The sequence below is a fragment of the Mobula birostris genome, chromosome 8 (genome assembly GCF_030028105.1).
Source record: "Mobula birostris isolate sMobBir1 chromosome 8, sMobBir1.hap1, whole genome shotgun sequence".
NCBI lineage: Eukaryota > Metazoa > Chordata > Chondrichthyes > Myliobatiformes > Myliobatidae > Mobula > Mobula birostris.
Window position 1 is genome coordinate 35377340 of NC_092377.1, and position 19402 is coordinate 35396741.

The 19402-nt window shown below is 43.2% G+C and overlaps 1 protein-coding gene across 3 annotated transcripts in view; it reads left to right on the top strand.

Annotated features, from left to right (window-relative positions):
• prkcea (protein kinase C, epsilon a) overlaps positions 1–19402 on the top strand; it is a 651762-nt gene that overhangs the window by 525580 nt on the left and 106780 nt on the right. For all 3 annotated transcript variants that reach the window (XR_011886793.1, XM_072264998.1, XM_072264999.1), the window contains one exon: positions 1390–1544. Coding sequence is in view for 2 of the 3 variants with exons in the window: in XM_072264998.1 (XP_072121099.1) it covers positions 1390–1544 (155 nt within the window). In the remaining variant the exon portion in view is untranslated. The remainder of the gene's footprint in view (positions 1–1389; positions 1545–19402) is intronic.

A 19402-nucleotide genomic window follows, 5' to 3' on the forward strand; every position in this document is an offset into this window, starting at 1 on the left:
GGTGCTGCTTTGCCACACATCTATAGACTCTGTATCCATACCCTGACTAAATAAAGATGCAAAGAATGCATTTAACATGTCCCCCCATCTGTTTTGGCTCAACACATGGATTACCATTCTGGTCTTCCAGAAGACTAATTTTGTCCCTTACAATCACTTTGCTCTTAACTTACTTGTAGAATCCTTTAGGATTCTTCTTCACCTTATCTGCAAAGACAACGTTATGCCTTCTTTTAGCCTTCCTGATTTCTTTCTTAAGTGTTCTCTTGCATTTCTCGTCCTCCATAAGCCCTCATTTATTCCTACTTGCCTATACCTGCTATGCACTCATTTTTTCTCTTAACCAGGGCTTCAATATCTGTTGAAAACCAAGGTTCCCTTCACTGGCCCTGGATATTTATTTGCGCTTAAATCTACAATCAGCCTTTTTTCTTTTCTCACTTATTGAGACGAAGGGGTAACTCTGGGTAGCCAGTTAGCCTACCAGCTCACCTTTCATATGTTGGTAGAAAATTGGAGAAACTAGCAGAAACGGAGTCACAGGGAGTATGTCAACACACACACACAGATAGCACCCAATATCTGAACCAAACCTTGGTGCCTAGGTAGCAAAATGATTAACGTGCCTCTGTAGATGCTGATGAATTTACAGGCAAGTAAATTATTTAAAAGACTGTAATTTGAAGAGAGTGGTTTCAGAGGTAAGTCTTCGGCTGACCACCAATATTTTCTGAAGCAGGTTTTGGGGAGAGCAATCAAATGTGGTCGTTCATTAACCATGTCTCATGAAAGATAAAAATTTAAATAATCACTGATCAGAATCCTATCAGCTTTTGGTAGAGTAAAATAAGGTGGGAAAACTCTGATAGGATTTGTATCCATCCTGATAAACTGTGAAGTCCTTTAGATTGACTCAATTTTATGAAACAGTGACTCTGAAAAGATTGAAGAATCAATGCTACTTGGTATGGTGGTTCACACTGTTGTGCTTTTGAACTTTATTTTTCTTTTGTCAGCAATGAATTCATTCTTCTCCAGAAGTGTTTAGTTCTCAGAGATTAAAGTAAATTTATTATCAAAGTACATATTTTCTTGCAGGCATTCCCGGTAAGTACAAAGAAAGACAATAGAATCAATGAAAAACTCCACACAACAAACAACCAATATGCAAAAGACAACAAGTTGTGCAAATTACAAAAAAGAGAATGCAAAATAATAATAATAATAATAATAATAATAACTGTTATTTCAGAGTTGTAGAATCCTTGAAAGTGAATACATAGGTTGTGAAATCAGTTCAGTATTGGGGTAGGTGAAGTTATACACAGAACAATCACTTGTAGTGCTTTAAGAATTTTAACAGAAAATACTCGTTTCCCCTTCATTTAGGATCGCCTTTTTTTCGTCATGGAATACGTAAATGGAGGCGATTTAATGTTTCAGATCCAACGTTCCCGCAAGTTTGATGAAGCTCGATCAAGGTTTTATGCAGCAGAGGTCACTTCAGCGCTGATGTTCCTTCACCAAAATGGCGTCATCTACAGGTACTTGCCGAAACTGAACAGCTGGGGTTCATGGTTAATTTGACCAGAATGTGTTCATATCTTAGCAACAAGTTTGGGTTGAAGCGTGATGCCTCTGCTTTCCTTCTTGTTGAGACATGTGGCTGTGCTGTTTTCCTTAAGCTTGTCATTCAGCAGGTTTATGTTTGAATAGCACCAGAAGCTGTAGTCAGATTTGATGCCAGACTTTTATTCTGATGCATTTAGAGCTTTTACAAAATGTTTGGCTGTGCTTGACCCTCTGCTAATCTGCCAACTGAATGATACAATACCTTTACTTTCTCCATCAATCCAGTTCAGACTTCTAAAGGGCCTTTCATTTCCCACTGCCCACTACCCCCTCCCTCCCTCTCCCTATTCTCCAAAAAAACTGTTGTGCCATTTCTTTTGTTTACTTGAGTTGTCCTCTTGTTGGTTGAATAGGGATAACAGTCACAGGATACTTGTTTCTTCCATGTGTTTCTCTGTAGTTGAGAGCACAGTGTGAGTCATTGACAGGATGTGGCTGCTGGTGAAGTCAGAAAAACTGCTATGTAAGCCACAGTATTCTGACAAAATTCCATGTTTTACCTCCAAAGTAAGTTCAACTCACAATACAAGATTTTTAAAAAGTCATTGTAAAATTCCATGTACACAAGAATAAACTAGGTCAAAAATTATTTTTCAAGGTGAGGGAAAGTTTCGGGGAAAAATTTTCTAAACTATTTTCTCAATGTCTGCTGAGGGAAAGTCCGTTTTTGTACCGTTATTAATATCATTGCTGCTTCACAGAGGCCATTCGTTCCACATCTATTTGCCCCAGTGCTATTCTAATCATCTCAGCAATCATGCATCCAGGATCACTTCACTCATTTCACTGAGGTCTACAACCTTGTTCTGGCTTGCAATCAAATCCATTGCTGCCTGACCCCACAGAATATGTGACAAGCAGTAAGATCAATTTTCTCTGAACACTATTAATTCATAATGAAGTACAGTAACATTTCAAATTGCAGGATTGAACTGACCTTCTGTTAACCCTGGGGCAAAAGGTGAAAGGGATGTTGGTAACTCATGAACAGAAACTTAAAAGTCGTAACAGTTTTGGTGAGTTTCACACTGAGTGTACACACATAAACTCAAAACACAATGAGACGACTCAGAGCACTGATCTATTTCAAGCAGAAGTGATTCACTTGTATTCTTGGTACTTCCTTTATCATATGAGCAAGCCTTAATCTAGCTCTACTCTTTTCATAAAATTAAAATATTTGTGCCACATTTAATAGCAATGAGGCATTTGAATTATAACAATGCATCTGCTCCACAAGTTTAATCAAAAAATGCTGATGAATAAATATTAATCTTCTGTTTTGAATCTCCCCATGATATTACTCCATTTTTAGCCTAAAATGTCTTCCAGTCCTCCTCAAGGATTATGTATCTTCTGTGTTTTCCAATTGAAGTCAAGTCAGAGTTCCCTCTTTTCTTCAATTATGTGAAGAAAAAAAGGATGACAGGAGTGAAGGTAGGACCGATTAGAGATAAAGGTGGGAAGATGTGCCTGGAGGCTGTGGAAGTGAGCGAGGTCCTCAATGAATACTTCTCTTCGGTATTCACCAATGAGAGGGAACTTGATGATGGTGAGGACAATATGAGTGAGGTTGATGTTCTGGAGCATGTTGATATTAAGGGAGAGGAGGTGTTGAAGTTGTTAAAATACATTAGGACAGATAAGTCCCCGGGGCCTGACGGAATATTCCCCAGGCTGCTCCACGAGGCGAGAGAAGAGATTGCTGAGCCTCTGGCTAGGATCCTTATGTCCTCGTTGTCCACGGGAATGGTACCGGAGGATTGGAGGGAGGCGAATGTTGTTCCCTTGTTCAAAAAAGGTAGTAGGGATAGTCCGGGTAATTATAGACCAGTGAGCCTTACGTCTGTGGTGGGAAAGCTGTTGGAAAAGATTCTTAGAGATAGGATCTATAGGCATTTAGAGAATCATGGTCTGATCAGGGACAGTCAGCATGGCTTTGTGAAGGGCAGATCGTGTCTAACAAGCCTGATAGAGTTCTCTGAGGAGGTGACCAGGCATATAGATGAAGGTAGTGCAGTGGATGTGATCTATATGGATTTTAGTAAGGCATTTGACAAGGTTCCACACGGTAGGCTTATTCCGAAAGTTAGAAGGCATGGGATCCAGGAAAGTTTGGCCAGGTGGATTCAGAATTGGCTTGCCTGCAGAAGGCAGAGGGTGGTGGTGGAGGGAGTACATTCAGATTGGAGGATTGTGACTAGTGGTGTCCCACAAGGATCTGTTCTGGGACCTCTACTTTTTGTGATTTTTATTAACGACCTGGATGTGGGGGTAGAAGGGTGGGTTGGCAAGTTTGCAGACTACACAAAGGTTGGTGGATAGCCAGCGCCTCTTCCCCAGGGCACCACTGCTCAATACAAGAGGACATGGCTTTAAGGTAAGGGGTGGGAAGTTCAAGGGGGATATTAGAGGAAGGTTTTTTACTCAGAGAGTGGTTGGTGCGTGGAATGCACTGCCTGAGTCAGTGGTGGAGGCAGATACACTAGTGAAGTTTAAGAGACTACTAGACTGGTATATGGAGGAATCTAAGGTGGGGGCTTATATGGGAGGCAGGGTTTGAGGGTCGGTACAACATTGTGGGCCGAAGGGTCTGTACTGTGCTGTACTATTCTATGTTCTATGTAAATTCTAAATCCAAGCAAGCTATCCCTTTTCTCTGGAACACTTGTACCTTGCTTACCCCTCCTCACCTTTATAAATGGGAATTCATCTGTTGTCACGATTTCCATTAATTATCTCCCACTCCCTGCCTTGTTTCATTCAACCTCCAATGAAGCCCCTTACAATATTTATATGTGAAGTGAAGTCATTAATGTAAGTATGTACTGAAGAGAAAAAGTTTGTTCTAACTTGTTTAGTCGTTTGGCATGACCAAAATAACATTCTTTGTAGTTCTGCAAGGTGTGTATACATATTATGTGCATGATGACTGTAAAAATATAAGAGATTTACAAATCACCTCCATGTTTAACAGTTTTAGATGTAGTTGTGTAAATTGGGCACTCCAATGGTATTGAACCAACTTTTAACTATCGAACTCTTTATTTGTATCTGTTAAATAGAAATTGGGATTAAATTTTGAACAATAGGTATTTTCTTATAAGAATATGGACTCAAAACTGTGGAATTTAACAAGAATTCTCCCTCCTTTATTCCACCATATACTATTTAGTTTCATTACATTTTATAGATGGTGTGCAGAATAGTATTTCCACTAATTGAATTGACTTTATTTCTTACATCCTTCACATACATGAGGAGTAAAAATGTTAAGTCTCCATCTAAATGTGCCATGTGCAATCATAGTAATTTACAATAAGTAGAACAGTCAATGTAATATAGAGTACACTCAAATCAGCATGAGTTCATCAGTCTGATGGCCTGGTAGAAAAAGCTATCCCGGGGCCTGTTGGTCCTAGCTTTTATGCTGCGATACCGTTTCCTGGATGGTAGCACTTGGATAGATTGTGGTTGGGATGATTTATGGGATAGATTATCCCATAATCTATATGTGGGCACGTGGCCAAGTGGTTAAGGCATTCAACTAGAGACCTGAAGGTCGTAAGTTCGAGCCCCAGCCAAGGTATCATGTTGTGTCTTTGAGCAAGGCACTTAATCACACAGCGCTCTGCGACGACACTGGAGCCAAGCTGTATGGGTCCTAATGCCCTTCCCTTGGACAACATCGGTGTCGTGGAGAGGGGAGACTTGCAACATGGGCAACTGCCGTTCTTCCATATAACCTTGCCCAGGCCTGCGCCCTGGAGAGTGAAGACTTTCCAGGTGCAGATCCATGGTCTCGCAAGACTAACGGATGCCTTTATATATGGGATAGATTAAATCTGGAGTTCAAAGGTGCAAAGATGCATGTCCTCAAACTTATAAAATTACTTGTCCCCCCATGATTAGTAGTGAGCATTCAGGGATAAGCTGTATTACATTCTTGCCAAGGGTAGTCTTTGCCTCAAACTCATTTTCAGTGAAGGTAGCTGACTTAATTACTCTACAGTAGGGATTCCTGACCTAGGGTTCATGGACCCCTCAGTTAATGGTAAGGGTCTATAGGTTATTCTGACTACTGTAACATCTATTGGAATAATTAAATAATAGAGTAATTCATTCATAACGTGTGAGAGGATAGGGTAAGATGGGTGAATCATACAGCTTAGAAAAAGGCCCTTCAGCACACTGAGTCCAGTCCATCTATCAGGGACTTGTTTACAATAAAAATAAAACATTACTGCATTTTAATCTCTCCACATTCCCATCAACACCCTGCCCCAGATTCTACCACTTACCTGTACATTTTGCGGCTGTCCTAACTTTACCAAAAAGGCAGTCATGTCCCATTGGATGATGTCCACCAAGGACTTGGGTCACACTGTCTCAATCTGGCCAACATTACAGGTTCCTTGACTCCCAACTCTGCAATTTTAATCTGGAGTCTTCTCCTTCTCATTGTAATTAAACTTGAGGAAAAGTCAAACAGTACAGAAACAGGCCCCTTGGCCCACCAGGACTATGCCATCCATTTTGGATGTATATACTGGCATCATATGCCTGCTTCATTCTTAAGGCATCCGTTAGTATTGCCACGGATCTGCGCCTGGAAAGTCTTCACTCTCCAGGGCGCAGGCCTGGGCAAGGTTGTATGGAAGACCAGCAGTTGTTCCCTCTCCACGACACCAAGGGAAGGGCATTAGGACCCATACAGCTTGGCACCAGTATCGTCGCAGAACAATGTGTGATTAAGTGCCTTGCTCAAGGACACAACATGTTCCCTCGGCTGGGGCTCGAACTCACGACCTTCAGGTAGCTAGTCCAATGCCTTAACCACTTAGTCACGTGCTTCATTCTATACCCTCACTATTTAAGTGCTGTCCAAATGCCTCCTAAAGTTTCTAATTGTATTTGATTCCACCATCTCTCTGTTCTAGATTCTCTGTGTAAATCCCCTTTACCTCTACCACTCACCTTAATACTATTCTCTCAAGGTTTGATGCTCTCTACCATAGAAAAAAAAAGTCTACCCTATTTCTGCCTCTTAAAAGCTGATATACTTTTATCAGGTTATTCCTCAGCCTCTTTCGCTCCAAGAAAAACAAGCCCAGCCTATCAAATATTTTTCCATAGTTACAAGTCCTCCAATTGAGACAATATCTGGTGAATATATCCTGCACACTCACCAGCACAAACACGTCCTTTCTGTTGTGTGGCAACAGGAACTGCACACAATACCCCAAGTGTAGCTAATAAGTTTTAAATATAGTTGTCTCATCTCTAACATTCTCTGCCGGACCTATGGAGGCAGGAGTACCATCTGCCTTCTTCACCATCCTATCTAACTATGTTGCCATTTTCAGGGAATTATAAACTTGGATCCCAAGGTCTCTCTGTGTAGCAACATTCCTTTGTACCCTACCTCTGTTTAACTTCCCAAAATACATTACCTCATAGTTTGGGTTAAATTTCATCTGCTAGCACTCCGCCCTGTTTTTCAGCTGACCTATTTCCTGCTGTAGCCTGAGATTGCTTTCCTCACTATTCATAAGCACCTAATTTCAATATCAACTGCAAACTCATTAATCACTCCTCCACCCTTTATTCTAAATCATTACAATATATCACACACAGTAAAGGACCTAACACCAATTCCTGTGATACATATTTCCAATAAGTAAAGCATCATTCCATTACTTACCCTGGTTTCCCAAGATCAAGCAAACTTTGCATCCAGTTAGCCAACTTATCATGTGCTTCTTTTCGACTAGCCTAACACGTGGGGCCTTGTCAAATGCTTTGCTGAAGTCTGTATACACAAAGTGTATGACCTTGCCTTTCATCAACGACTTTGGTTACCTCTTCCTAGGTATCCATTATCTCAGCATCCCAGACAATCCAAAGTACGTCCAACTCTAGTTCCAGTTCCATAATGAAGTCAGTCATGAGCAGCAGCTGGGTGCACTTTTTGGGTAAAGTTATCAGGGACACTGATCGTCTCCCTGATGTTCAACATCTGCAGGAGGAGCATGTCACTCCCACAAACTGCCATCACAGCTACTTTACTAGGAGGAGTAATTCTAAGAAATACCTTATCTGCCTTTAGCTATACAACTGCTTAGCCTGCTCTCACCACTCACAGCTAAGTTATGGCTACTCCCAAAAAGGGCCACTTCACTAGAGGTTGTTTTCCTTTTATACCAAATCAGAATCAGAATTACCTTTATTATCAGCGGCATGTGACGTGAAATTTGTTAATTTAGCAGCAGCAGTTCAATACAATACATAATCTAGCAGAGAAAAAATAAAGAATAAGCAAGCAAGAAATCAATTACATATATTGAATAGGTTAAAAAATGTGCAAAAACAGAAATACTGTATATTAAAAGAAGAGTGAGGTAGTGTCCAGCAATTCAAAGTCCATTTAGGAATGGGATGGCAGAGGGGAAGAAGCTGTTCCTGAATCGCTGAGTGTGTGCCTTCAGGCTTATTTATCTCCTACCTGATGGTAACAGTGAGAAAAGGACTCCCCTGGGTGCTGGAGGTCTTTAATAATGGACACTGCCTTTCTGAATCACCACTCCCTGAAGATGTCCTGGGTACTTTGTAGGTTAGTACCCAAGACAGAGCTGACTAGATTTACAACACTCTGCAGCTTCTTTCGGTCCTGTGCAATTGCCCCTCCATACCTAGGAAATTGAAACTGCTCACTCTGTCCACTGCTGATCCCTCAATGAGGACTTGTGTGAGTTCCCTGGACTTCCACTTCCTGAAGTCTAGAATCAATTTCTTGGTCTTATTGATGTTCAGTGCAAGGTTGTTGTTGCAACACGACTCAACCAGCTGATATACCTCACTTCTGTAAGCCTCCTCATTCACATTTGAAGTTCTGCCAACAATATTTATGTCATCATCAAATTTATCGATATTCTTTGAGCTGTACCTAGCCAAATAGCCACTGGCGTAGAGCAAATAGAACAATGGGTTAAGCCCTTTTGAAGCAGGATGGATCCTCTGAATGCAGTAGTGAGAGATTGGAGATGTCCTTGAGCATTCACACCAGTTGGTTGACGCAGGTTTTCAGTGCCATACCAGGAATACCATCAGGGCCTGATGCCTTGGAAGGGTTCATCCTCTCAAAAGATGTTCTGGCATTGGCCTCCAAAGACAGAGATCACAGGGTCACTAGATATTATTTTGTTCTTCCTTTCAAAGCTGCATAAAAGGTGCTGAGCTCATCTGGGGGTGAAGCATCACAGCCATTCATGATGTTAGGTTTTCCCTTGTAGGAAGTAATGGCCTGCAAACTCTGCCTGAGTTGGCATACATCCGATTCCATGTCTTACTTCAATTGGAATTGTTTTTTCACTCTTAAAATAGCCTTCCATAGTTTGTACCTGGACTTTTTGTTTAATTCTGGATCACTGGAAACGAATATCACAGATCTAACCCACAGCAGACAACAAATCTCCTGGTTCATCCACATCTTCTAGCTTGGATACTAATCTTCTATCTGTATGCTAGGAATAGAAGTACAGCCAGGTGATCGGACTTCCCACGTACAGGTGTGAGATGGCAAGGTAAGCGTTCTTGATGGTGGTATAACAGTAGTCAAGTGTTTCGGCACCTGGTTCAACAGATGATATGTTGGTGGTAGTTGTTCAGAGACATCTTCAAGTTAGCCTGGTTGAAATCCCCCACAATGATTGGGAAGACATGAGACCGCATTGTTTTCTGACTGCTGATCACGGTGCCTAGCTCCACCTGACATTGGCCAAAGGTGGAATGTACCAGGATGATGACAGAAGACTCCCTCAGCAGATAAAATGGATGACACGACCACAAGGAGTTCCAGGTCGGGTGAACAGGATTAAGACAGAACTGCCACATCTGTGCACCATGATGAGTTTTTCATCAGAATCAGAAAGCAGATTTAATATCTCTGGCATATGTCGTGAAATCTGTTGCTTTGTGGCAGCAGTACATTGCAGTAATAATAACAAAATCAGTAAATTACAAGTATCAAAAATTAGATCAAGTAAGTAGTGCAAAAAGAGGGGAAGATTGGTAAGATAGTGTCCATGGATTTATTGTCCTTTCGGTAACCTGATGGTGGAGGGGAAGACGCTGTTCCTGAAACATTGAGTTTGTGTCTTTAGGCTCTTGTACCTCCTCCCTGATGCCAACATTGAGAAGAGGCATGACCTGGATGTTCGAGGTCCTTAATGATGGATTCTAAACACAAAATACTCTGCAGATGCTGGGGTCAAAGCAACACTCACAACATGCTGGAGGAACTCAGCAGGTCGGGCAGCATCCGTGGAAACGATCAGTCAACGTTTCGGGCCGGAACCCTTCGTCAGGACTGTAGGGGGAAGGGGCAGAGGCCCTATAAAGAAGGTGGGGGAAGGGTGGGAAGGAGAAGGCTGATAGGTTCCAGGTGAAATACCAGTAAGAGGAAAAATAAAGGGGTGGGGGAGGGGAAGCAGGGAGGTGATAGGCAAGAAAGGTTTCAAAGGTGTCCTCAGTCCTGGGGTGGCTAGTATGCATGATGGAACTGACAGAGTCTACACCTTTCTGCAGCCTTTTCCAGTCCTATGCAGTCATCCCTCCATACCAGATGGTGATGCAACCAGTTAGAATGCTCTCAATGGTATATCTGTAGAAATTTGCAAGTGTCTTTGGTAATATACCAATTCTCCTCAAACACCTGATGAAATATAGCTGTTGTCATGTCTTCTTTGTAATTGCATCAATATGTTGGGCCCAGGATAGATACTTAGAGATCCTTCTGCCAAAATAGTTGTGTCGTCAGCAAACTTACAGATGGTGTTTGAGCTGTGCCTAGCCGCACAATCGTGAGTGTAGAGAGAGTAGAGTAGTGGGGTAAGCGCGCATCCTTGAGGTGCATCATTGTTGATTGTCAGTGGGGGGGGGGGAGGATGTTATTTTTGATCTGCATTGACTGTGGTCTCCTGGTGAGGAAGTGCAGTTGCAGAGGGAGGTACAGAAGCCCAGGGTTTGGAGCTTGTTGATTAGAACTGAGGGTGTGATAGTATTGAATGCAGAGCTGCAGTCAATAAACAGCAGAGTGACATAGGTATTACTTCCGTCCAAGCGATCCAATGCCAAGTGGAGAACAAGTGAGATTGCATCCACTATAAGTCTATTGTAGCAATCGGCAAATTGTAGCATGAAACATATTCTAACTTTGCTACCTTTAAAAGAGTCAACTGTCCTGTCTTTTCAGCAGATGGTGAAGCCATCAAGCTGTAGTGCTGCGTTTGAAATGGCCAGGTGAGTCATGATTCTGTGAAGCAAATTGTGCAGCAGTCCTTGATATTCCTCTGATACTACAATCTTACTCTGAAGCCTTCCGTTGTATTTTCCAGAGACTGTACATTCACCAGCAGGATAGCCAGGAGTGGGAGATCTGTGTTTCAATCATACCTACACAACAGCCCATGTTTCACACGTCTTATAGGGGAACTGCACTCATGACCCAAGTCTGCAGTCTGGGGTCCACTGATTTTGAAGATCAATAGATTTTTTAAACATCATGGCTGTGTCTGTGGATTTCAGCAGTAGTAATCCTCAACAAGACTATTAGATGATTTCCGTCAGAGCTGCCTCCAAAGAGTCGCCACTTATCGGCGCCATCCTACCTGCAAAACAACCTTTGTAACATTGCTGGCTCCTCCCCTCTACTGCTAAGACACATCCTAATCTATTCCTACCTTTCCAAATGTACATACTGTATATCCTGTTCCTTTGTACTTTTTCCAATAGTTTCTCTACCTCTGTCCCAGCCTGTAGTTACCTGGCTTATCCCTGCTGCCATTCTTAAATAAAAGAACAACCTTCACTTTCCTCCAATCTTTTGTTTCCTTGCCTGTGGCCAATGTAAGTGCAAAAGTCTCTGGTTGGGCACCATCAATCTCCTCCCTCCTTTATATACCAAATTGGGATGGATGTCACGTAGCCCTGGGGACTTATCCACTTTTATACCTCCACCTTCTTAATACTTACATCATCTAGAATCTCAGGTGATATTTGCTGAACTTAATATCTTCCACATCCTTCTCCTTGATTAATGCAGAGGAGAAATACTAATTTAGGACCATGCCCACATCCCCAGGCTCCACATACCTATTATCCTTTGGTTCCTAACTCCTCTCTTTCTTCTTACTTACTTTTAGAACAACTTTTGATTCACCTTAGCCTTGCAAATTTCATAACCTCTTTATGCACTCCTCATTTGTTTTAAAGGACTTCCCTTCACTCTCTGTATTTCTCAATGGACTGTGTACATACATCTATTGATGCTTCTGGACACATCTTCAGTGATGTTCCTGGAATCATCGGGTGTTTCGGGTCTTTCAACATCAAACAACCTCCTCCAGGTGACCCAGCCGGGGCTGATCAGACCCCAGCTTGTGTCCAGATGGCTAGCTACTTATGACTCCATGGCTCCCCTCTTTTGAGCCATAGCCATCTTGAGGCCCTCTCTGCCCCTTGTTGTTGCTTATTTCCTTTGCTCCTTGATCAAACCTTTAGTAATCCTCATCATTCAAAGTTCCCTAATCTTGTCATCTGTTTACTTTAACCCCTTCCAGAACATGCTGTCCTTGAACTCAAGCATCTACTTTCACCAGGTCCTCTCTTGCTCTATAGAAATCAGTTCTCCCCCAGTTTATGACCTTAACTTAAGACCATAAGACAAAGGAGCAGAAGGAGGCCATTCGGCCCATCGAGTCTGCTCCGCCATTTTATCATGAGCTGATCCATTTTATCCTATTTAGTCCCACTGCCCCGCCTTCTCACCATAACCTTTGATGCCCTGGCTACTCAGATACCTATCAATCTCTGCCTTAAATACACCCAATGACTTGGCCTCCACTGCTGCCCGTGGCAACAAATTCCATAGATTCACCACCCTCTGACTAAAAAAATTTCTTCGCATTTCTGTTCTGAAAGGGCGCCCTTCAATCCTGAAGTCATGCCCTCCTGTACTAGACCCCCCATTATGGGAAACAACTTTGCCACATCCACTCTGTCCATGCCTTTTAACATCCAAAATGTTTCTATGAGGTCTCCCCTCATTCTTCTAAACTCCAAGGAATACAGTCCAAGAGCCCACGAACGTTCCTCATATGTTAACCCTCTCATTCCCGGATACATTCTAGTGAATCTTCTCTGTACCCTCTCCAACGTCAGCACATCCTTTCTTAAATAAGGAGACCAAAACTGCCCACAGTACTCCAAGTGAGGTCTCAACAGTGCCTTATAGAGCCTCAGCATCACATCCCTGCTCCTATACCCTATTCCTCTAGAAATGAATGCCAACATTGTATTCGCCTTCTTCACTACCGACTCAACCTGGAGGTTAACTTTAAGGGAATCCTGTACGAGGACTCCCAAGTCCCGTTGCATCTCAGAACTTTGAATTCTTTCCCCATTTAAATAATAGTCTGCCCATTTATTTTTTCTGCCAAAGTGCATAACCATACACTTTCCAACATTGTACTTCATTTGCCACTTCTCTGCCCATTCTTCCAATCTATCCAAGTCTCTCTGCAGACTCTCCGTTTCCTCAGCACTACCGGCCCCTCCACCTATCTTCGTATCATCAGCAAACTTAGCCACAAAGCCATCTATTCCATAATCCAAATTGTTGATGTACAATGTAAAAAGAAGCGGCCCCAACACTGATCCCTGTGGAACACCACTGGTAACCAGCAGCCAAACAGAATAGGATCCCTTTATTCCCACTCTCTGTTTCCTGCCAATCAGCCAATGCTCTATCCAGGTATGTAACTTTCCTGTAATTCCATGGGCTCTTATCTTGTTAAGCAGCCTCATGTGTGGCACCTTGTCAAAGGCCTTCTGAAAATCCAAATATACAACATCCACTGCATCTCCCTTGTCTAGCCTACTGGTAATTTCCTCAAAAAATTGTAATAGGTTTGTCAGGCAGGATTTTCCTTTAAGGAATCCATGCTGAGTTCTGCCTATCTTGTGCTATGCCTCCAGGTACTCTGTAACCTCATCCTTGACAATCGACTCCAACAACTTCCCAACCACCGACGTCAAGCTAACAGGTCTATAATTTCCTTTTTGCTTCCTTGCCCCCTTCTTAAATAGCGGAGTGACATTTGCAATCTTCCAGTCTTCCGGAGCCATGCCAGAATCTATTGATTTTTGAAAGATCATCGCTAATGCCTCCGCAATCTCCACAGATACTTCCTTCAGAACATGAGGGTGCATTCTATCTGGTCCAGGAGATTTATCAACCTTTAGCCTATTCAGCTTCCTGAGTACTTTCTCTGTCGTAATTGTGACTGCGTACACTTCTCTTCCCTGCCACCCTTGAGTGTCCGGTATCCTGCTGTCTTCCTCAGTGAAGACTGATGCAAAAGACTTGTTCAGTTCCTCTGCCATCTCCTCATCTCCCATTACAATTTCTCCAGTATCATTTTCTATGGGTCCTATATCTACTCTCACCTGTCTTTTACTCTTTATATACTTGAAAAAGCTTTTAGTATCCTCTTTGATAATATTTGCTAGTTTCCTTTCATAGTTAATCTTTTCTTTCTTAATGACCTTCTTGGTTTCCTTTTGTAAGGTTTTAAAGACTTCCCAATCCTCTGTCTTCCCACTAATTTTTGCTTCCTTGTATGCCCTCTCCTTAGCTTTAACTTTGGCTTTGACTTTTCTTGTCAACCACGGTTGCATCCTTTTTCCACTCGAAAATTTCTTCTTTTTTGGAATATACCTGTCTTGCACATTCCTCATTTCTCGCATAAACTCCAGCCACTGCTGCTGTGCCGTCTTTCCCGCCAGTGTCTCTTTCCAGTCAACTTCAGCCAGTTCCTCTCTCATGCCACTGTAGTTTCCTTTACTCCACTGAAACACCGACACATCAGATTTCGGCTTCTCTTTTTCTAATTTCACAGTGAACTCAATCATGTTATGATCACTGCCTCCTAAGGGTTCTTTCACCTCAATCTCTCCAATCACCTCCGGTTCATTACACAATACCCAATCCAGTACAGCCGATCCCCTAGTGGGCTCAACAACAAGCTGTTCTAAAAAGCCATCTTGCAGACATTCTACAAATTCTCTCTCTTGAGATCCAGTGCCGACCTGATTTTTCCAATCTACTCGCATGTTAAAATCCCCCACAATTATCATAGCACTGCCCTTCTGACAAGCCTTTTCTATTTCCAGTTGTAATTTGTAGTCCACATCCCTGCAGCTGTTTGGAGGCCTGTAAATAACTGCCATCAGGGTCCTTTTACCCCTGCTATTCCTTAGCTCAACCCATAAAGATTCTGCACCTTCTGATCCTATATCACCTCTTTCTAATGATTTATTATCATTTCTTACCAATAAGGCCACACCTCCCCCTCTGCCTACCTTCCTATCCTTCCGATACACCGTGTATCCTTGGACGTTCAGCTCCCAGAGACATGCATCCTTTAGCCAGGTCTCAGTGATGGCCACAATATCATACCTGCCAATCTGTAGCTGTACAACAAGATCATCCACCTTATTTCTTATGCTGCGTGCATTTAAGTACAACACCTTAAGACCAGTATTTGATACTTTTTGCTTTGATTTCACTGCAACTTTATTGCACTGCAACTCATCCCAATGGCTACACATTTGCCCCATCACCTGCCTGTCTTTCCTGACATCTTTACTGCTCACTATCTTAGATTTATTTCTGTTTTCCCCTTCCTCCGCTCTATCATTCCGGTTCCCATCCCCCTGCCAAATCAGTTTAAACCCTCCCTAACAGCTCTATTAAACTTTCCCACCAGGATATTGGTCCCCTTCGGGTTCAGGTGTAACCTGTCCTTTTTGAACAGGTCATACTTCCCCCAGAAGAGATCCCAATTATCCAAGAATCTGAAGCCCTGCCCCCTACACCAGTCTCTCAGCCAGGCATTCATCTGCCTGATCCGACTACTCTTGCCCTCGCTAGCACATGGCACAGGTAGCAATCCCGAGATTACTACCCTGGAGGTCCTGCTTCTCAGCTTCCTTCCTAACTCCTGGAAATCTCTCTTCAGGACCTCCTCCTTTGTCCTATCTATGTCATTGGTACCAACATGTACCAAGACAACTGGCTGCTCACCCTCCCCCTTTAGAATATTCAGGACCCGATCCGAGACATCCCGTACCCTGGCACCTGGGAGGCAACACACCATGCGGGTATCTCTGTCAGGCTCACAGAATCTCCTGTCTGTTCCCCTGACTATGGAATCCCCCACGACTACCGCATTTCTCTCCTCCCTCCTTCTCTCCCGCACAACAGCGCCAGGCTCAGTGCCAGAGACCCGGTCACCGTGGGTGTCCACCGTCAGGTCATCCCCCTTAACAGCATCTGGAACAAGATATTTGTTGCTGAGGGGGACAGCCACAGGTGTGCTCTCCACTATCCAGGCATTTCCCTTCCCTCTCTTGACAGTGACCCAGTGTTCCGACTCCTGTAGCCTAGGGATGACTACTGACTCCTGTAGCCTAGAGATGACTTGAGGACTACTCTTATCCCTTTTCATAACTACTTACAAACTTACGGAATTGTCATGATTTCCGAAATGTTCCCTGACTTCCACTACCTGTATCTCATTTCCTGAGAAGTAATCAACTGCAGCCCCTTCCAGACAAAGAGTTTTGACCCAAAATGTCTATTGTTCATTTCCCTCCACAGTTACTACCTGACCTGCTGAGTTGCTCCAGCATTTTTTTTTTTGCAGCCTCCTTCCAAGATGAACTATCTACATATCATCTCAAAAAGCTATTTTGGACACTTAAGTTTCACCCATCTAAGCACCTTATGTTAATATAATCCTAGTGAAAATTGGGGAGTTAGAATACTACATGCCTATATTCCTATTGCTCTTACAACTTTCTGTAATTTGCTTCCACATCTGTTCTGCGATTTCCTGCTGACTGTTGGGACACCTATCATATAATGACAGAAAAATGATTGCCACTCTCTCATCCCCATGTTTTACCCATATGACCTTGTTTCACAATCCTTCCAGGATGGAGACACAGAAAGAGTTAAAGTGATATTGCACCTGGGAGCTCATAATGGCCATTGTGGACAGAGTGTGATTTTCTCCCTAACCAGCAATGTAGTCTCCTCTCCTCTTCCATCCCTCTCTGTCACACCTGAAACAAATACCACAGAACATTAAATTGCCAGTCCTACCCTTCACGCAATCATGTTACCAATGCTGATCCATGCTCTAAGATCATCTGATTTACTTTTGAGACTCCTTGCATTAAAGTAAATGCAGTTGAGCCTAACAGCCCATCCATGCTCTCTACGCTGCCTGTGCCCAGTTTACCCAATGTACTTGTTTGATTTATCCTCATTGTTTAACTCCCTACCTGGTGCATCGCTTCTCCCCCGCCCCCCACTGTGCCAGACTGATTTAAACCCTTCTCAGTAGTGTAAGCAAATCTCCCTACAAGGATATCTGTTCCCCATCAGGGAAGATGTAGCCCATATTTCTTGAACAGGTCCCACCGAACCCAGAAGCAATGCCAGTGACCCCAGTACCTAAAACAATGTGTCTTGCACCAGATCTTAAGCCATGCCCTATCCTCCAATTTTATCCTCACTGGCTTACGACACAGGGAGTAATCTCAAGTTGACAACCTGAGAGGTCCTGATTTGGCAGATCCATCTGCCTAATACTCTAAATTCACTTTATATTGCCAATATCCCTCTATGTTGTTCATTATGTGCACTAGGACCTTTGTCTGTTCTTGCTCTCCCGTAAGAATGTTCTGTATCTCATTCAAAACATCCCTGATTCTGGTATCAGGGAGGCAACATACCATTCTGGAGTTTCTTGTCAGCCATAGAAATTCCCCTCAGTAATAGACCCACTCTACTCCTGGTGCTCACCTGAAATTTTTCCTCTTCTTCATCAGAACCAATCATGGTGCCACAAATTTAGTTGCCACTGCTACTGTCCTCTCAGAGGGCATTTCTCCCCCGGTATCCAATACAGTATAGCTGTCTGAGGGGGGTGACCACAGGGAATCCTGCTGTACTTGTCTGTCCATCCTGGTGCTCAACCATCTCCTCTCTTCTGGACCTGCAACATGACCAACTCACAAAATGTGGTTTTGCCTGCATTATTTACATTCTGAACATTCAGTAGTGAGTCCAACTTCGCTCCAACTGCTCTTTGAGGTCTAACAGCAGGTGCAGCTGGAGACAATTCCCATAGGTGTTTTTACCAGAGATGCAACCAGAAGTCGTGATACATGTTGGGACCAACGACATAGGCAGGAAGAGGGATGAGGTCCTGAAGTGTGAGTTTCGGGAATTAGGCAGAAGGCTGAAGAACAGGACCTCAAGGGTGACGTTCTCAGGATTGCTGCCAGTGCTATGTGACAGAGATGGTAAAAATTGGAGTAGATGGCAGTTGAATGCGTGGCTGAGGAGTTGGTGCAGGGAGCAGGGTTTTAGATTTTTTGATCATTGGGATCTCTTCTGGGGAAGGTGGGACCTATACAGATTGGATGGGTTGCACCTGAACTCGAGGGGGAACAATATCCTTGCAGGTAGGTTTGCTAGCATGGTTCAGGAGGGTAAAAACTAATTTGTGAGGGGGATAGGAGCCAGAGCGACAGAGCAGTGAAAGAAGTGCATGGAGTAAAGCCAGATCTAACATACAGAGAGGCTTTGAGGAAAGAGAAGCAGAATAAACGGTGTAAAGACAGTAAGGTAGAAGGGCTGAAATGTGTGTACCTCAATGCAAGAAGCATCAGGAACAAAGCTGATGAACTGAGAGCTTGGATACATACATGGAATTATGATGTAGTGGCCATTACAGAGACTTGGCTAGCACCAGGGCAGGAATGGATTCTCAATATTCCTGGATTTCAGTGCTTTAAAAGGGATAGAGAGGGGGGAAAAAGGGGAGGAGGGGTGGCATTACTGGTCAGGGATACTATTACAGTTCCAGAAAGGGTGGGTAATGTAGCAGGATCCTCTTTTGACTCAATAAGGGTGGAAGTCAGGAACAGGAAGGGAGCAGTTACTCTACTGGGGGTATTCTATAGGCCCCCTGGTAGCAGCAGAGATACAGAGGAGCAGATTGGGAGGCAGATTTTGGAAAGGTGCAAAAATAACAGGGTTGTTATCATGGGTGACTTTAACTTCCCTAATGTTGATTTGCACCTGATTAGTTCCAAGGGTTTAGATGGGGCAGAATTTGTTAAGTGTGGCCAGGATGGATTCCTGTCACACTAGTGTGGAATGCCATACTAGATCTAGTACTAGGTAATGAACCGGATCTCTCAGTGGGTGAGCATCTGGGGGACAGTGACCACCGCTCCCTGGCCTTTATAATTATCATGGAAAAGGATAGAATCAGAGAGGACAGGAAAATTTTTAATTGGGGAAAGGCAAATTATGAGGCTATAAGGCTAGAACTTGCGGGTGTGAATTGGGATGATGTTTTTGCAGGGAAATGTATTATGGATATATGGTCACGGATCTTTCAGTGGGTGAGCATCTGGGGGACAGTGACCACCGCTCCCTGGCCTTTATAATTATCATGGAAAAGGATAGAATCAGAGAGGACAGGAAAATTTTTAATTGGGGAAAGGCAAATTATGAGGCTATAAGGCTAGAACTTGCGGGTGTGAATTGGGATGATGTTTTTGCAGGGAAATGTACTATGGATATGTGGTCGATGTTTAGAGATCTCTTGCAGGATGTAAGGGATAA